Here is a 14,408-nt window from a genome sequence, read left to right as displayed (position 1 = left end):
CAAAACACAGAGCTCTGTGTTTCTCCAACTCGTGACTCACATAATACTGAGTTCCTTGCCCAACAGTAGTTGTTGCTTCCCTTCTATTCCCTCAGGTTTGAAATTCCTTAGGACAATCTGTCTCGCATCCCTACAATTTATCTTTATCCACCACAATGTTCTTGATTAGGAAGGGCGTCAGGAGTTATGGGGAGAAGGCAGGAGAATGGGGTTGAGAAGGAAAGATAGGTCAGCCACGATTGAATAGCAGAGTAAACGAATGGCCTAATTCTGCTTCTATCACGTACGAACTTTCAGCGAGTGGTGGAGTAGCTCTGGCACTTTCTTCAGATAACCTTTGTGTTATAGCGCCTATTTTGGATCCTTTCCCCCATCGCTCCTTTAGGTGACAATTCTACAAATCTGTGTCATTGAGAAAGTGTATTTCATCATATTACAGAATTACAGAGCATTGTTCTGAAATGCATGCTTTTTTTTTTTTATCCAACAGATTCCCTTTTCAATTGGAATTGGAGGGAGAAATAAATCCACACACAATGCCCAACAGTGAGGGCAAACTACCCACGAGTGCCAGCCATAACGTAGGTCAAAGGGAACGGGAGGGCAGGCGGGCAATGTCTACCGACATTGAATCTAAAGGGGGAGATGACAACACCAATATGCCTAACCTCTGCAAGCCAAGTATTGCCTGCTGTAAGTATGAGGTTAGCATTCATCAGCTATCACTTTGACACTACAACAAGCTAGCAAAAGCTGAAATTACAGTTGAAATTACAGGAAATAAATAATCCACAAAGAAAATGCTTTCGACATCATTTGATACTGCTAGGTATAATTCCTGGTGTGATCCTAAGAATATCACCCAATCAATGTTATAAATATTTCTAATATTAATGTATAACGATGTAGATCATTAATTGTAATGATAATATATTAACAATTTTTACCATTAACACATTTGCCCCTCTACTGAACTGTTGATGTCTGACTCGGCTCATTTAGATGTTTGTGTTCTACTTCCATTGTTTTACATACAAAACTACGTGAAGGTCATGACTGCCAAAATTTCAAGCTCTGAAAGCCAATGGCTATCTTAGGCCTGTCCCTGATGTCGTTTTCTTCCAACTCGAAAATGGAAGAGTCCCCATTCGTAAATAAATTTGGGGCAGCACCTATTATTTTATCTGGCTATTCTTTTCTCAACCTATCCCATCTTTCTCAATGTTTTGAAATCCATTATTTGCCACACTTCCTCAGTTTCAAATTTATTCTTCACAATTGGCTGTCAGGTCATCAGTGATAGGAGCAGAATTAGGCTATTCGGCCCATCAAGTCTACGCCAGTCAATCATGGCTAATCTATCTCTCCCTCCTAACCCCATTCTCCTGCCTTCTCCCCTATAACTCTTGGCACCTGTGCTAATCAAGAATCTATCTATCTCTGCTTTAAAAATATCCATTGACTTGACCTCCAATTCCACAGATTCACCACCATCTGACTAAAGAAATTCCTTCTCATCTCCTTCCTAAAAGAACGAACGTCCTTTTATTCTGAGGCTGTGACCTCTAGTCCTAGACTCTCCCACTAGTAGAAACATTCTCTCCACATCCACTCTATCCAAGCCTTTCACTATTCGGTGCATTTCAATGAGGTCCCCCCTCATTCTTCTAAACTCCAGCAAATACAGGCCCAGTGCCGTTAAACACTCATCATAAATTAACCCACTCATTCCTGGGATCATTCTTGTAAACCTCCTCTCCAGGGCCAGCACAACCTTCCTCAGATATGGTGCCCAAAATTACTCACAATACACCAAATGCGGCCTGACCAGCGCCTTATAGAGCCTCAGCATTACATCCCTGTTTTTTGTATTCTAGCCGTCTTGAAATAAATGCTAGCATTGTGTTTGGTTTCTTTACTACTGATTCAACTTGCAGATTAACTTTTTGGGAATCCTGCACCAGTACCCCCAAGTCCCTTTGCACCTCCGATTTCTGGATTCTCTCCCCATTTAGAAAATAGTCTACGCCTTTATTCCTACCACCAAAATGTATGACTCCACACTTTGCTTCGTTATATTCCGCCACTTCTCTGCCCACTCTCTCAACTCTGTCCGAGTCCTTCTGCAGTCCCTGCTTTCCCTGCACTACCTGCCCCTCCACATATTTTCGTATTATCCGCAAACTTGCCACAAAGCATTCAATCCCCTCATCCAAATCATTTATATACAACGTAGCTGAAATGTTGTTTACATCTGTTACATCAATTCAAATCAATTACATCACATCAATTGTAAAGGGTGCAGAGGAGGTTTACAACACAACACAAGTTTACAACACAAGTGGATAGAGTGGTAAAGGCATGCTATATGCTTGCCTTCATTGGTCGGGGTATTGAGTATATGAGTCAGGAAGTGATGATGCAGGATTTTGGTTAGACTGCATTTGGAGTATTGTGTGCAGTTCTGGTTGCCCATTACATGAAGGTTGTGAAGGCTTTGGAAAGGGTGCAGTGGAGGTTTACCAGAATGATGCTGGATTAGGAAGTATTAGCGACAGGGAGATGTCGGACAGATATGGATGGTTTTCTGTGGAAGACTGTAGGTTACGGGGAGACATGATAAATGTATATTAAATTGTAAAATGCAAAGATAGGGTAGACAGTCGGAACCTTTTTCCCAGGACAGAAAGATCAAATACTAGAGGTTATAGCTTTAAGATGAGAGGGGCAAAGTTTATTATTTTTACACAGTGGGTGGTGATTGCCTGGAATGCACTGCTAGGGATGGTGGCTGAGGCAGATGTGATAATTACATTTAAGAGACTTTGGATACACATATGTATATGCAGAGAATGGAAGGATATGAAATGTGCAGGCAGATAGGAGTTGGACTTAGTATCACATTTGGCACAGATATTGTGGGCCAAAGGGCTAGTACTGGGCTGTACTGTTCTATGTTCCAACACCTTCTTAGTAAGCTTACTTATTGAGCATAATGGTTCACCTAGTCTGTGCTAGATGTGCAAACTATTGTCCACCATTAGACCTACATAAAGATAGCGTTGCACTAAAAATGATGATGTTTAGGGAGATGGTATGGATGGCGTAAATAGGGCTTGTTGTGCGCATAGGGTCTCTGCAGAAATTAGATTCTTCAGGAATAATTAGCAAACTTTAAAAACAGTTTTAGCTCACACGCACAAACTCTGGAGTTTAAGATAGATTTTGGAGTAATTTTTGCCCGCTAATACCTGAAACTTTCTATTCCATTGGAACAAGTGCAAAGCTGTACAATTACATAAGGATTTCTGAACGTAACTACTTGAAATCAGGAATATGATTTCAAGACGGACAACAAAAGGATAATAAGAGCACTATTTCCCACGTCTTATTAGTTATTTGGAGCTCCATCTGCTCTTTGCCTGGAGATTGAGATCCCTTTGGTTGTGGCCTGGGCATCTTTGATGTTTGCATGGGGCAGGGTCAGGCATGTTGAAGCAATTACAGGTAAAGCAATTACCGGACTATTAAATACATTTTTCCCTTTAAACTTAACAACAGAATGATGGGTGGAACAGTTTGTTTAACACAGAATCATAGATCAAATTGTTACGATGGTACACTGTTGAGAGCTGCACGAAAGAAGCTTTGGAAATTGGACATGACTGAACCCACTGTTAAATTTGGCTGAAAAATTGGTTCAGAAGTTGTTATGTGGAGACCTCATTCATGTATATTTAGGAGCTGGCTCAATGCAGAGAATTCCAACAAATAAATATGCCCGCCACACCCGGTTCCTACCCTGAGACAGTATAGTGGCATTTAAGATAACTCACAAAACCCATCCAAAAATGAATCCAGCGACTGATGTGGGAGAACAGTCATCCTTTCACTTTGACTGTGTTGAACCCGAGTGTCTGGAGTACACTGGAATTTAGAAGGATGAGAGGAGATCTTATCGAAACGTATAAAATTATTAAGGGGTTGGACACGTTAGAGGCAGGAAACATGTTCCCAATGTTGGGGGAGTCCAGAACAAGGGGCCACAGTTTAAGAATAAGGGGTAGGCCATTTAGAACTGAGATGAGGAAAAACTTTTTCAGTCAGAGAGTTGTGAATCTGTGGAATTCTCTGCCTCAGAAGGCAGTGGAGGCCAATTCTCTGCATGCATTCAAGAGAGAGCTGGATAGAGCTCTTAAGGATAGCGGAGTAAGGGGGTATGGGGAGAAGGCAGGAACGGGGTACTGATTGAGAATGATCAGCCATGATCACATTGAATGGTGGTGCTGGCTCGAAGGACCGAAGGCCTCCTCCTGCACCTATTGTCTATTGTCTCGAAGATGGCCTGTGGACTAGAGAGCTCAACTGTTCATCTTGTGGGTGGAACAGTGGCGCAGCTACGAGTGTTTCTGCCTCACAGCTCTGGTGATCTGGGATCATCCTGACCCCTGCTGCTGCCAGTGTGGAGTCAGCATGTTCTTTCTGTACCTGCCTCGGTTTCCTCCAGCATTCCAACGACATGCAGGTTGGCAGGTTAATAGATCACTGTTAATTTCCCCCAGTGTGTAGATGGGTGGTGGAATCTAAGGGATAGTTGCTGTGAATGTGAATGGGCGGCACGGTGGCGCAGCGGTAGAGTTGCTGCCTTACAGCGAATGCAGCGCCGGAGACTCAGGTTCGATCCTGACTACGGGTGCTGTTCTGTACGGAGTTTGTACATTCTCCCCACCTGTGTGGGTTTTCTCCGAGATCTTCGGTTTCCTCCCACACTCCAAAGACGTACAGGTTTGTAGGTTAATTGGCTGGGCAAATATAAAAATTGTCACTAGTGGGTGTAAGATACTGTTATTGTGCGGGAATCGCTGGGCGGTGCAGACCCGGTGGGCCGAAGGGCCTGTTTCTGCGCTGTATCTCTAAATCTAAAAATCTAAAATGGATGAGGGTGGGATTAGGGTAAAAATGGGTGCTTGATGGTCAATGAAGACTTATTGTTGACGGGCTTGTTCCCATGCTGTACTGTTTAGGACTCTAACCTCAAGCAGCATACAATTAGACCACATGTGGTCAGTACAGACCATAATCCATGGGTGAGTATGGTGGGACCTGCTCTTTTAACACCACTTTGACCTACTTGAAGACTTCCAATCATGTCTTTCATTATTAACAAACAGCAATCTAGTGACTTGAAATGACCACGATTCCATGATTGGTAGTTATGCCTCGGCTGCCTTGGCCCTTCTTTCCAACTTTGACCAAGCTTTGGCTTACATGTTCTCATCTCCTCACTTGACCTATTGTTGAATCTCATTTGAAATATTGGGCTTTTTACTGCATTAATGTTAGTCACTTTTGTGATTTTTTTAAACTCCTGGGATCTTGGTTCCAATTCGGTCTAATATCAGTTTTCAACTGGTAACACTGTTGCCTTGTGTGAGAAGGTTTTTGGGTTCACTCTCTCCAAAGATGTGGATTGCAGGCCGACATATCAATATAGGACTGCAGAATGCTACACTATTGAAGGTAACATCGTTACGAGAGAGGTAAAACTGAAGAGAAATGTGCTAATTACCTCCACTGTCTTGTCCAATATTCACGCTCAATCATTCCAACAAACGATCAAGTCATTATTACACTATTGTTTGTGGGAGTTTATTTTATTCACTCTACTGAATGTTACACCATAGGTGGCTCTTAAAGCAGAGTTAATTGTAGCATTTAGAGGAAGAAAATAGTCGAATTCAGAATGAGCTGAAGAAAAGGAGATTATGTTGTGTAGAATTGCTATGTTTCATGCATTATAACAATGTCTATCGCATTGGCTTAGGGGCTTGCTGAGATTTAAAAATACATCATATAAAAACAAATCTTTTCCATAAAGGATAAAGCGTCTTTGAAATGTGAAGGCTCAATTTGAGGTGGGATTTAGAAAATTGAAGGGAGAAATAGGTAATGTAAGGTAGTTCACTGGAGTCAGAAAAGAGCAGGGTACACAAACATAGGAGTATATCTCACATTATTGCTGGGAAAGAAAGTTTAAAGGAGAGAATTGGGAGTTTTATCCGAACATATGTATCATTCTTAACAAGAAAGACAAATTACTGACCCAAATAAAATAAAAGGGCATGACCGAGATCTTCGGTTTCCTCCCACATTCCAAAGACGTACAGGTATGTAGGTTAATTGGATGGGTAAATGTATAAATTGTCCCTAGTGGGTGTAGGATAGTGTTAATGTACGGGGATCACTGGGCGGCACGGACTTGGAGGGCCGAAAAAGGCCTGTTTCCGGCTGTAGATATATTAAAATAAAATAAAAATATATAAAATAAATGACATAATAGTAATTACAGAGGCATGGTTGCAAAGTGACCAAGGTTCAGAATTAATTACTCCAGAATATTTCAGCAAAATGGAAAGAGGATGGGTAGCTCTGATAATAAGGGATGGAGAAAGGCTGTCAAGAGAAAGGATCTTAGCTCAAAAAATCAGATAGTAGAATTAATTTGGATGGAACCAAAAAAACAAGTAGTAGAAAAAAAATGCAGGAGTGGTATAAAATAGCCATGATTATGTGGAACATAGATTACATTATGAGAATAGAGACATATGTACCAAGTGTAGTACAATAAACAATGGAGATTTTAAACTGCCTGTAGACTGTACACACTGATAGTGTGGGGCATAAATTCTTGGAATGTTTATAAGATGATTTTCTAGCCCAGTTTGTTGAAGAACCAACAATGAACCAGGCAGTTTTAGATGTAACTAGACCAAGTGGACCCAATGGGCCCAAACCTCTCCTGCATTGGTGCAGCACCCTCTCCTCCCCCCCGCCTCCCGCCTCCCCTCTCCCCCACTCTCCTCTCCCCCCCATTCCCACCTCCCTCCCCCTCCCCTCCTACTCCATCCCCCTCAAAACCCCCCTTATCCTCCCCCTTCCCCCTCGGTCTCTAGGAGATAAATTTAAACTTTAAAATGTGAATAACTTTAAAAATATAACACAGATTTCAATTAATCTTCTTCCATTAGTACCAAAGGGATGACGGTGAGTATGGTGGGCCTAAAATTGTCGTGCTATCGTGTACAGTTTTGGCTGTAGTTCAGGAACAAACAAACAAAAGTTTTAGTATGTAGATTTCTATAATGGGAAAGGATTAAATGGCAATATTGAGTCTAAATTCCCTTCAGAGAATAGTGATTATAACATGATATAATGTTATATCATATAGAATGATTTAACTCAATCTGAAACCAAGGTCTTATGCCAAAACAAAGGAAACATCAAAGGTGTGAATTAGCTATGGTTGATGAGCAAGCTGCATTAAGAGCTATGACAGTTAATGAGCAATGGCGAACACTTAGAGTGAAAATATAATTTATAGTGAATGCATATCGTTTTAAGGCTTAAATCCCAATGGGAAACGTAATCCAACCATGGCAGGCAAAGGAAATTAGAATGGTCAAATGGTGATAGGTCAAAAAAAATTACAAATCACCTGTAACTATGGAAGGGAAGCCTGAGTAATAATACTTAGCCATTGGACCCAGAGAGTCGACTAATATCACTCCACTAACACGTCCAGTCACTGCAGGGAGCTCAGTTGTGCATTTCTAGACAGCCGCTGTCTAGACATCTAGGAACAGATGACAGAAAATTCTCACAGTTTAATACCTGCCAATTTAACAGAAGTTATTTTTGGAGGTGAGAGAACATTCACTTCTTTGATGTGTTCACCATCACATGGCATTTGATTTGAAAAGCTTTATCAGTCTTCAAATTAAAGTCACTTTCTAATTGCATCAACTTCAAAGTTATTTCATTAATTAGGCAAAGCAGGCATTATGTACAAAACTTTCTCTGGTTGCGGTTTAAAAATGTTGCTATCCAACATGCTATAAGCAAATGTCACATTCTCTGCCAGAACAGGGCAGAGTCACTTGGCGTTTGCTTCAAATAGGAGATATTCATTTGAATGTTAAATTATACTGAAGTCAACAAACAACAAGTCACACTTGCTCATTTATCGTGTGTCTCTTTTCGGAACGCAGGAGGGATGAGGCAGCCCAGAAGCAGACAATTTGGTACAGAATCCCAACTTCGCGAGTTCGCTGTCGGGTGGCATCAGAAAATTGGAATGCTGCTTACAGCTGCCCACTGTGCCATCACCTGTTACCAGACAGAGCACTCACTGAATAGGGAACCCTGTGCTAAATGCCCACTCTAAGCTTTGTTTTTTTTTATATAGCCTTGAAATATAAAGTTTAAAACAAACAAAGACCAAAGTAATATGAGAGAACATAAAGCAATTAATTTTTTCATTTATCTGCTTTACAGGCAGTTTTAATGACTGGGCTTTCATTTATGTGCTGTCTGCTTAGTTAGTTCTGAAACCACCAACTCACCACATGATTATGCCACTTCCTGCATTGAATCCTGTAAGCACATTTATGGTGGAATACTCCGACCCCTTGCTCCACCTGCATGGCTCTCCATTATCTATCCGGTAGAGAGGGCTGACTAATTTGCCTTGAAACTTGGCACAGAATCAGAGCATCGAATATAGAAGTTGGGATGTAATGTTGAAATTGTACAGGGCATTGGTGAGGCCGAATCTGGAGTATGGTGTGCAGTTCTGGTCGCCAAATTATAGGAAGGATGTCGACAAAATGGAGAGGGTACAGAGGAGATTTACTAGAATGTTGCCTGGGTTTCAGCACTTAAGCTACAGAGAGAGGTTGAACAGGTTGGGTCTTTATTCTTTGGAGCGTAGAAGGTTGAGGGGGGACTTGATAGAGGTTTTAAAAATTTTAAGAGGGACGGACAGAGTTGACGTGGGTAGGCTTTTCCCTTTGAGAGTGGGGAAGATTCCAACGAGGGGACATAACTTCAGAATTAAGGGACAAAAGTTTAGGGGTAACATGAGGGGTAACTTCTTTACTCAGAGGGTGGAGGCTGTGTGGAATGAGCTTCCGGTGGAAGTGGTGGAGGCAGGCTCGATTTTATTATTTAAGAGTAAATTGGATAGGTATATGGATGGGAGGGGATTGGAGGGTTATGGTCTGAGAGCAGGTAGATGAGACTAGGTCAGAGAAAGTGATCGGCGTGGACTGGTAGGGCCGAACGGGCCTGTTTCCATGCTGTAATTGTTATATGGTTATATGGAAACCAGATGCATGTTGGTGTTAGCATGGTATCATGGTGGCTGCTGTGTTCAAGTTTGTTACAGTAAGGATAATGGACTGAGATCCTCTTCGATCCACATCTCCTGTGTGGAGGAATGATAATGTCTGCTGCAGTAAGCAGGCAGGTCATTGTGGAAGCAGAAGAGTGCGAGGACCTTATTCCTCAAACTACAGGTCAACCACTATAACTACTGTATTATGCAGCAGATCCTCCTTGAAATGATGGTATAATTTAATAATCCCATTTTGTACTGGATGGCATTGTTTAAATTTAATTGAAAGTTAACTGCAGGCACTCATTGATGTTTGATGATGTTACTTTGATGGTGAAAGGATTGAAATGGACACATGAAGGGAAACGGGAAATAATGAAGCAATGAACCATCTGCTGTAGGAACTTAGCAGATCGAGCAGCATCTTTGGTGGTGGAGAGGGTCGAGTACAGAACATGGCGGGAAAACTGTTGGGAGTAAATTAATGTAGGAATGAAGAGAAGACAAGTAGAATTACTAACGCATGGGGAAGAAAACGCTAACATAGATCAATTGGGCTGAAGCGCCTGTTTCCATATTGTATTTTCACTGGAAGGTTTCACACAAAAGATCTCTAAAGACAGCAGAGAAACTTGTTCCTAAATTACCTGCTTAGGCAAATTATTTGCCGCTATCCCAAGTCGTGAACTGTTTATATTACATTGGGCAAAAACTTTAAAGTATTTGGATTTGAGACATGAGAAAGTACTGTATTCAACAAACAAAACTAATGACATTCGATTCCACAAGGCCTGGTGAATATACAGTGTTAGTATTTTCTGGATGATGCATTCAAATGTTATTGGTCACAATATAATGTTCTGTTCTTAAAAAATATGGAAACGGTTATCTTTTGATATAATGGAAATTTAGACTTCAGTTCTTCAATGAATGCTCAGACAGGTGGAAAATGTCAAAAATATGAAGAGGTGAGAAATGCAAATAGAATTCAATCACTACTCCTTTTAAAGTGAAATTGATCCATGATTGGTGATGCTATTTAGCAACAAACGATCATCCCAGAGGCCTGCTTCCAGAGTTCAACTTAAATTCTCTCCAGTACCATTTGGATTTCCACTATTTCCACAAATGGGTATCTCCAGTTTTCTTTAGGAATGTCACGCCGCCTCTTAATTAAATCAGACTAAACCTAACATTAATCTTCAGGTCATATGGAGACTATGCAGCAAGCAGACACACCAGTAAAGTGGGTAAGAGCCTAAGCAGTATATAGGGAATCATGTATGGCACAGTGTGGTTAAGGCAGAGTGTTGTGAGCTCGATGGCACACACTAGTGATGGATATGGGGCTCAAATCTGTACCATTGAGGCCTCATAAAACTTTGTTTCTAAACTGAAGGATAAAGTATAAAGGAAAGCAGTGAAGGATTTGCTGAAGAAAAGATAGTTAAAGGTGGAGGTGAGAGAGTGGACCGTTGACAGGTAAATAGTGGATGATCAGGAAAAAATGGTCATCGACAATATCGACCTGAATCAGAACAAAATGAGCTTTGTTCAAACTAAATGGTGATGGAAATCCTAGCCAATCTGATGTAGGTTCAGAGATATTTGATGGGGTTATTGTGAAAATGAGAGCAAACTGTCTGCATTTGTCCCTTCCACAGGCAGCCCACCACGGCTAGTATCTGTGACTGAGGTGCTGGAAACTGCTCGTGATGTGTCCAACATGGCCATCGCACACGAGATGGTCATAAACAGCAACTTCCAGATCCAGCAGATGGAGTCACCGCAGAACAGGTATGGGATGAATTTACCTCTTCTCACCTAATTATTTGTCCTCCTCCCCACCTCTTCATAAGGTATGATGTATGAGATGCAGAAAGCATTTTGTCAGGATGCATCACAGCATCATCCAAAACTGCAAGAAATTGCAGAGAATTGTGCTCACATCCCAGACCATCACACAAACCAACCTCCCTTCCTTTGACTCCATTTACATCACGCTGCCTCAGCAAGGTCACCAGCATAATCCAGTTCGGATCGCACCCTGGCCAGTCCCTCTTCTCCGCACTCCCATCAGGCAAAAGGTAAAGAAGTGTGAAAATGCACACGTCCAGATTCAGGGACAGTTTCTTCCCAGGTGTTATAAGGCACCTTACCAACAACCTGAGAGCGGTCCTGAACTACTAACTACCTCATTGGGAATGATCCACCATGATCACGTTGAATGGTGGTGCTGGCTCGAAGGGCCGAATGGCCTACTCCTGCACCTATTGTCTATTGTCATTGGAGACACTCAGACTATCTTTGATCAGACTTTACTGGCTTTATCTTGCACTCAAACATTATTCACATCATTCCCTCTATCATGTATCTGTACACTGGGGATGGCTCGATTGCAATCATGTATTGCCTTTCCGCTGACTCGTTAGCATGCAACAAAAGCTTTTCACTGTACCTGTGATACCTTTACCTGTGATACCTGTACCTGTGATACCTGTACCTGTGATACCTGTACCTGTGATCGCACGTGATAATAAACTAAACTCAAAATAGATTATCAATGAAGTAAATGAGCCATACAGAAGGAACTAATTATAAGGATTAAAACCCATATGACTAAAGAAACAAAGGCCACATGGTATAAAATGGCTAAAAGACAGAAAACAAACTGTAATGGTGAACTGGTGCTTTTTAACAAAAGATAAAATCACTTTGATGTTCCCATGGAATTGTTTTGGAACCAATATTCTTTTTAATACATATTAATGACCTGGGTTGGAATATACAGGGCAGCATTTCAAAATCTGCCCGGGGCACAGCTTAAAAAAGGTAATAAACGACAAGATGCCATCAGGATGAAGTGCACAGTCTGGTGAACTGGGAGATCATATGGCAGCGGAAATTGAATGTTGAGAAGTGGTACGTGATTCATTGTGATGGACAAAATGAGATGAATTAATGTGAATCAAATGGTACCATTTTAAAGTTGTGCAGAAACAATGCACCTGGAGAGGCGTGCACTCAATATTTTAAAGATGGAAGGACAATTTTCTAAAATGTGAAAAAAAACCTTGACTTTATTAATTAATAAATTACAAATACAAGGAAATTATTAGTAAACTATTGTTCATGAAAGGCTTGGAGCATTGTGTTCATTTTTAGATACAAAGATAGTAGAGCTACTGCCTCACAGCACCAGAGACCCAGGCTCTATCCTGACCTTGGCTGCTGGGCCTAAGGAGTTTGTATGTTCTCCCTGAGCCAATGTGGATTTGTCCAGGTGCTCCAATTTCCTGCCACATCTCAAAGACGTGTGGGTTTGTGGGTTAATTGGTCTCTGAAAATTGCCCCGAATGTCAAGGGAGTGGCTGTAAAAGAGAACATCATGAACGGGTGGTCGATGGTGGGCAGAAAGGTCTGTTTCAATGCTGTATTATTCAGTCAATCAATACCACATTTTATCAAGAATATTAAGGCCTCAGGAAAGAAGGCCAAGCATATTTACTAGTGTGGTATCACAGGAGAGGGACTGGGGAAGCTGGGGTTGCCTTTAGAGTAGAAAAGGTTAAAAGATGAGAATGATTGAAGTGTTCAAAATCTTGAAAGGTTTTAATAGACTACATAGAAATAAATATTTCTATTGACGGAAATGTCAGTGCCAGAGTGCACAGATGTAATGTAGGATAAATATGTACACAGAGAACATATGACTTGAAAAATATAGTTGTGAAGAATCGTGAAAATAGATTCAATAATAACTTCCAAAAGTGACAGGAGAAATATTAGAAGAGAGGGGATTATTGAACCACAGGGAAAGAGGGCAAATTAGAATAATATTCTTCTCAGCTCTTCCAAAGACCCATTCAGACACTGTGCAAAAAGGCTTGCTACTGCACTGCATGCTTCTTCAATACAACTTTGTTTCCCCGTTTTCTCGGGATTTCTCCCTTATGTATCTGTTCATTGCTTTTGCAGTTTGGAGAGGAGAGTTAAGGACATTGTGCACAGGGCGTTCTGGGATAGCCTGCAGGCCCAGCTGGATGAGATGCCACCACAGTACTCCCACGCCATCAGGTTGCTGCAAGAAGTTAAAGAGGTGAGGCGGAGACCCATCGATCACTAATGTGGACCTGCCAATTGGCCCAGATCTCAGTTCTCTACCTTGGAAGCGGCAGGTTGGAATTTATCACTGAAACTTGAACGCAGCTGTTTATAGCACAGCAGAATGTTTCACATTCACTGTGCTTCTGCCTGGAATAGAGCAGTCCCATAGAATCAGTGCCAAAGAGTTGGGCCAAACCTGTGAGAAACTTGTGATATTAGTGGTTGAGCAGCCAAATCCATGTTTACCCTTGCGCTGGGCTTAGAGAATGTTTCAAAAATTGCTCACTTCTTGGTGAATACAATGGCTACATTAACTCCTCACTCTCCCTGAATTTAAGCCAAGGTTTCCCGATCTCCTGTATTGACATTGATGGGAATTCATGGAAACTCTCGGAGTTTAGAAGCAATTTCCAATCGTTGGAGCTATGTCCCCAAGGGTTCTGCCGATGCCTCACAAACTAACCATCTGCCTCGTCTCTCAGACACCAACTGCCCATTTGTGGAAGAATCAGTAGTTTCCACATTGGCCTCATTAACCCCCTCAGAACCTGCAAATCCAAAACCGAGGCCAATTATTTCCAAATCTGAGGGACTGCCAAAGAAAACAGGATTGCAAACGAGCTCTTCTCTCTCAAAATCGAAATCTAAGCACGCACCTAAATTTATCCTTGGAAAAACAAAACTCACCTAGATTCTGGTACAAGAAAGGAGAAAACCAAAGTGCCTCAGCAAGTGCAACATTCTCAGATCTTAAAGAGGAAAGGTGAAGGAGAGGAAGAGGCTGCTTCTCACAATTCCAGTGACCTAGATTTGATTCTGATCTCTGGTATTGGAGTTTGCATGTTCTCCAGATGACCAGGGTGGTCAAAAAGGCATATGGGTTACTGGCCTTCATTAGCCGGGGCATCGAATATAAAAGTAGGGGGGTAATGATGGAATTGTACAGAACACTGGTGAGGCCGCAGCTGGAGTATTGTGTACAGTTCTGGTCACCACATTATCGAAAGGATGTGATAGCTTTGGAGAGGGTGCAGAGGAGATTCACCAGGATGCTGCCAGGGATGAAGGGCCTCGGCTATGAGGAGAGACTGAGCAGACTGGGGTTGTTTTCCCTGGAGCAGAGAAG

General features: G+C 41.7%; 1 protein-coding gene across 1 annotated transcript in view; it reads left to right on the top strand.

The window, feature by feature from the left end:
- Window positions 1–536: 536 nt before the first annotated feature.
- Window positions 537–14,408, top strand: part of LOC144605266 (T-complex protein 11-like protein 1) — a 30,631-nt gene continuing 16,759 nt past the window's right edge. Inside the window, exons 1-3 of the mRNA XM_078420362.1 lie at window positions 537–693; window positions 10,840–10,972; window positions 13,154–13,274. Coding sequence (XP_078276488.1) covers window positions 537–693; window positions 10,840–10,972; window positions 13,154–13,274 — 411 coding nt within the window. The remainder of the gene's footprint in view (window positions 694–10,839; window positions 10,973–13,153; window positions 13,275–14,408) is intronic.

The sequence above is a fragment of the Rhinoraja longicauda genome, chromosome 24 (genome assembly GCF_053455715.1).
Source record: "Rhinoraja longicauda isolate Sanriku21f chromosome 24, sRhiLon1.1, whole genome shotgun sequence".
NCBI classification, from domain to species: Eukaryota; Metazoa; Chordata; class Chondrichthyes; order Rajiformes; family Arhynchobatidae; genus Rhinoraja; species Rhinoraja longicauda.
The sequence above is the reverse complement of the archived record's forward strand: the minus strand, read 5'-3'. Positions and strand labels throughout refer to the sequence as shown.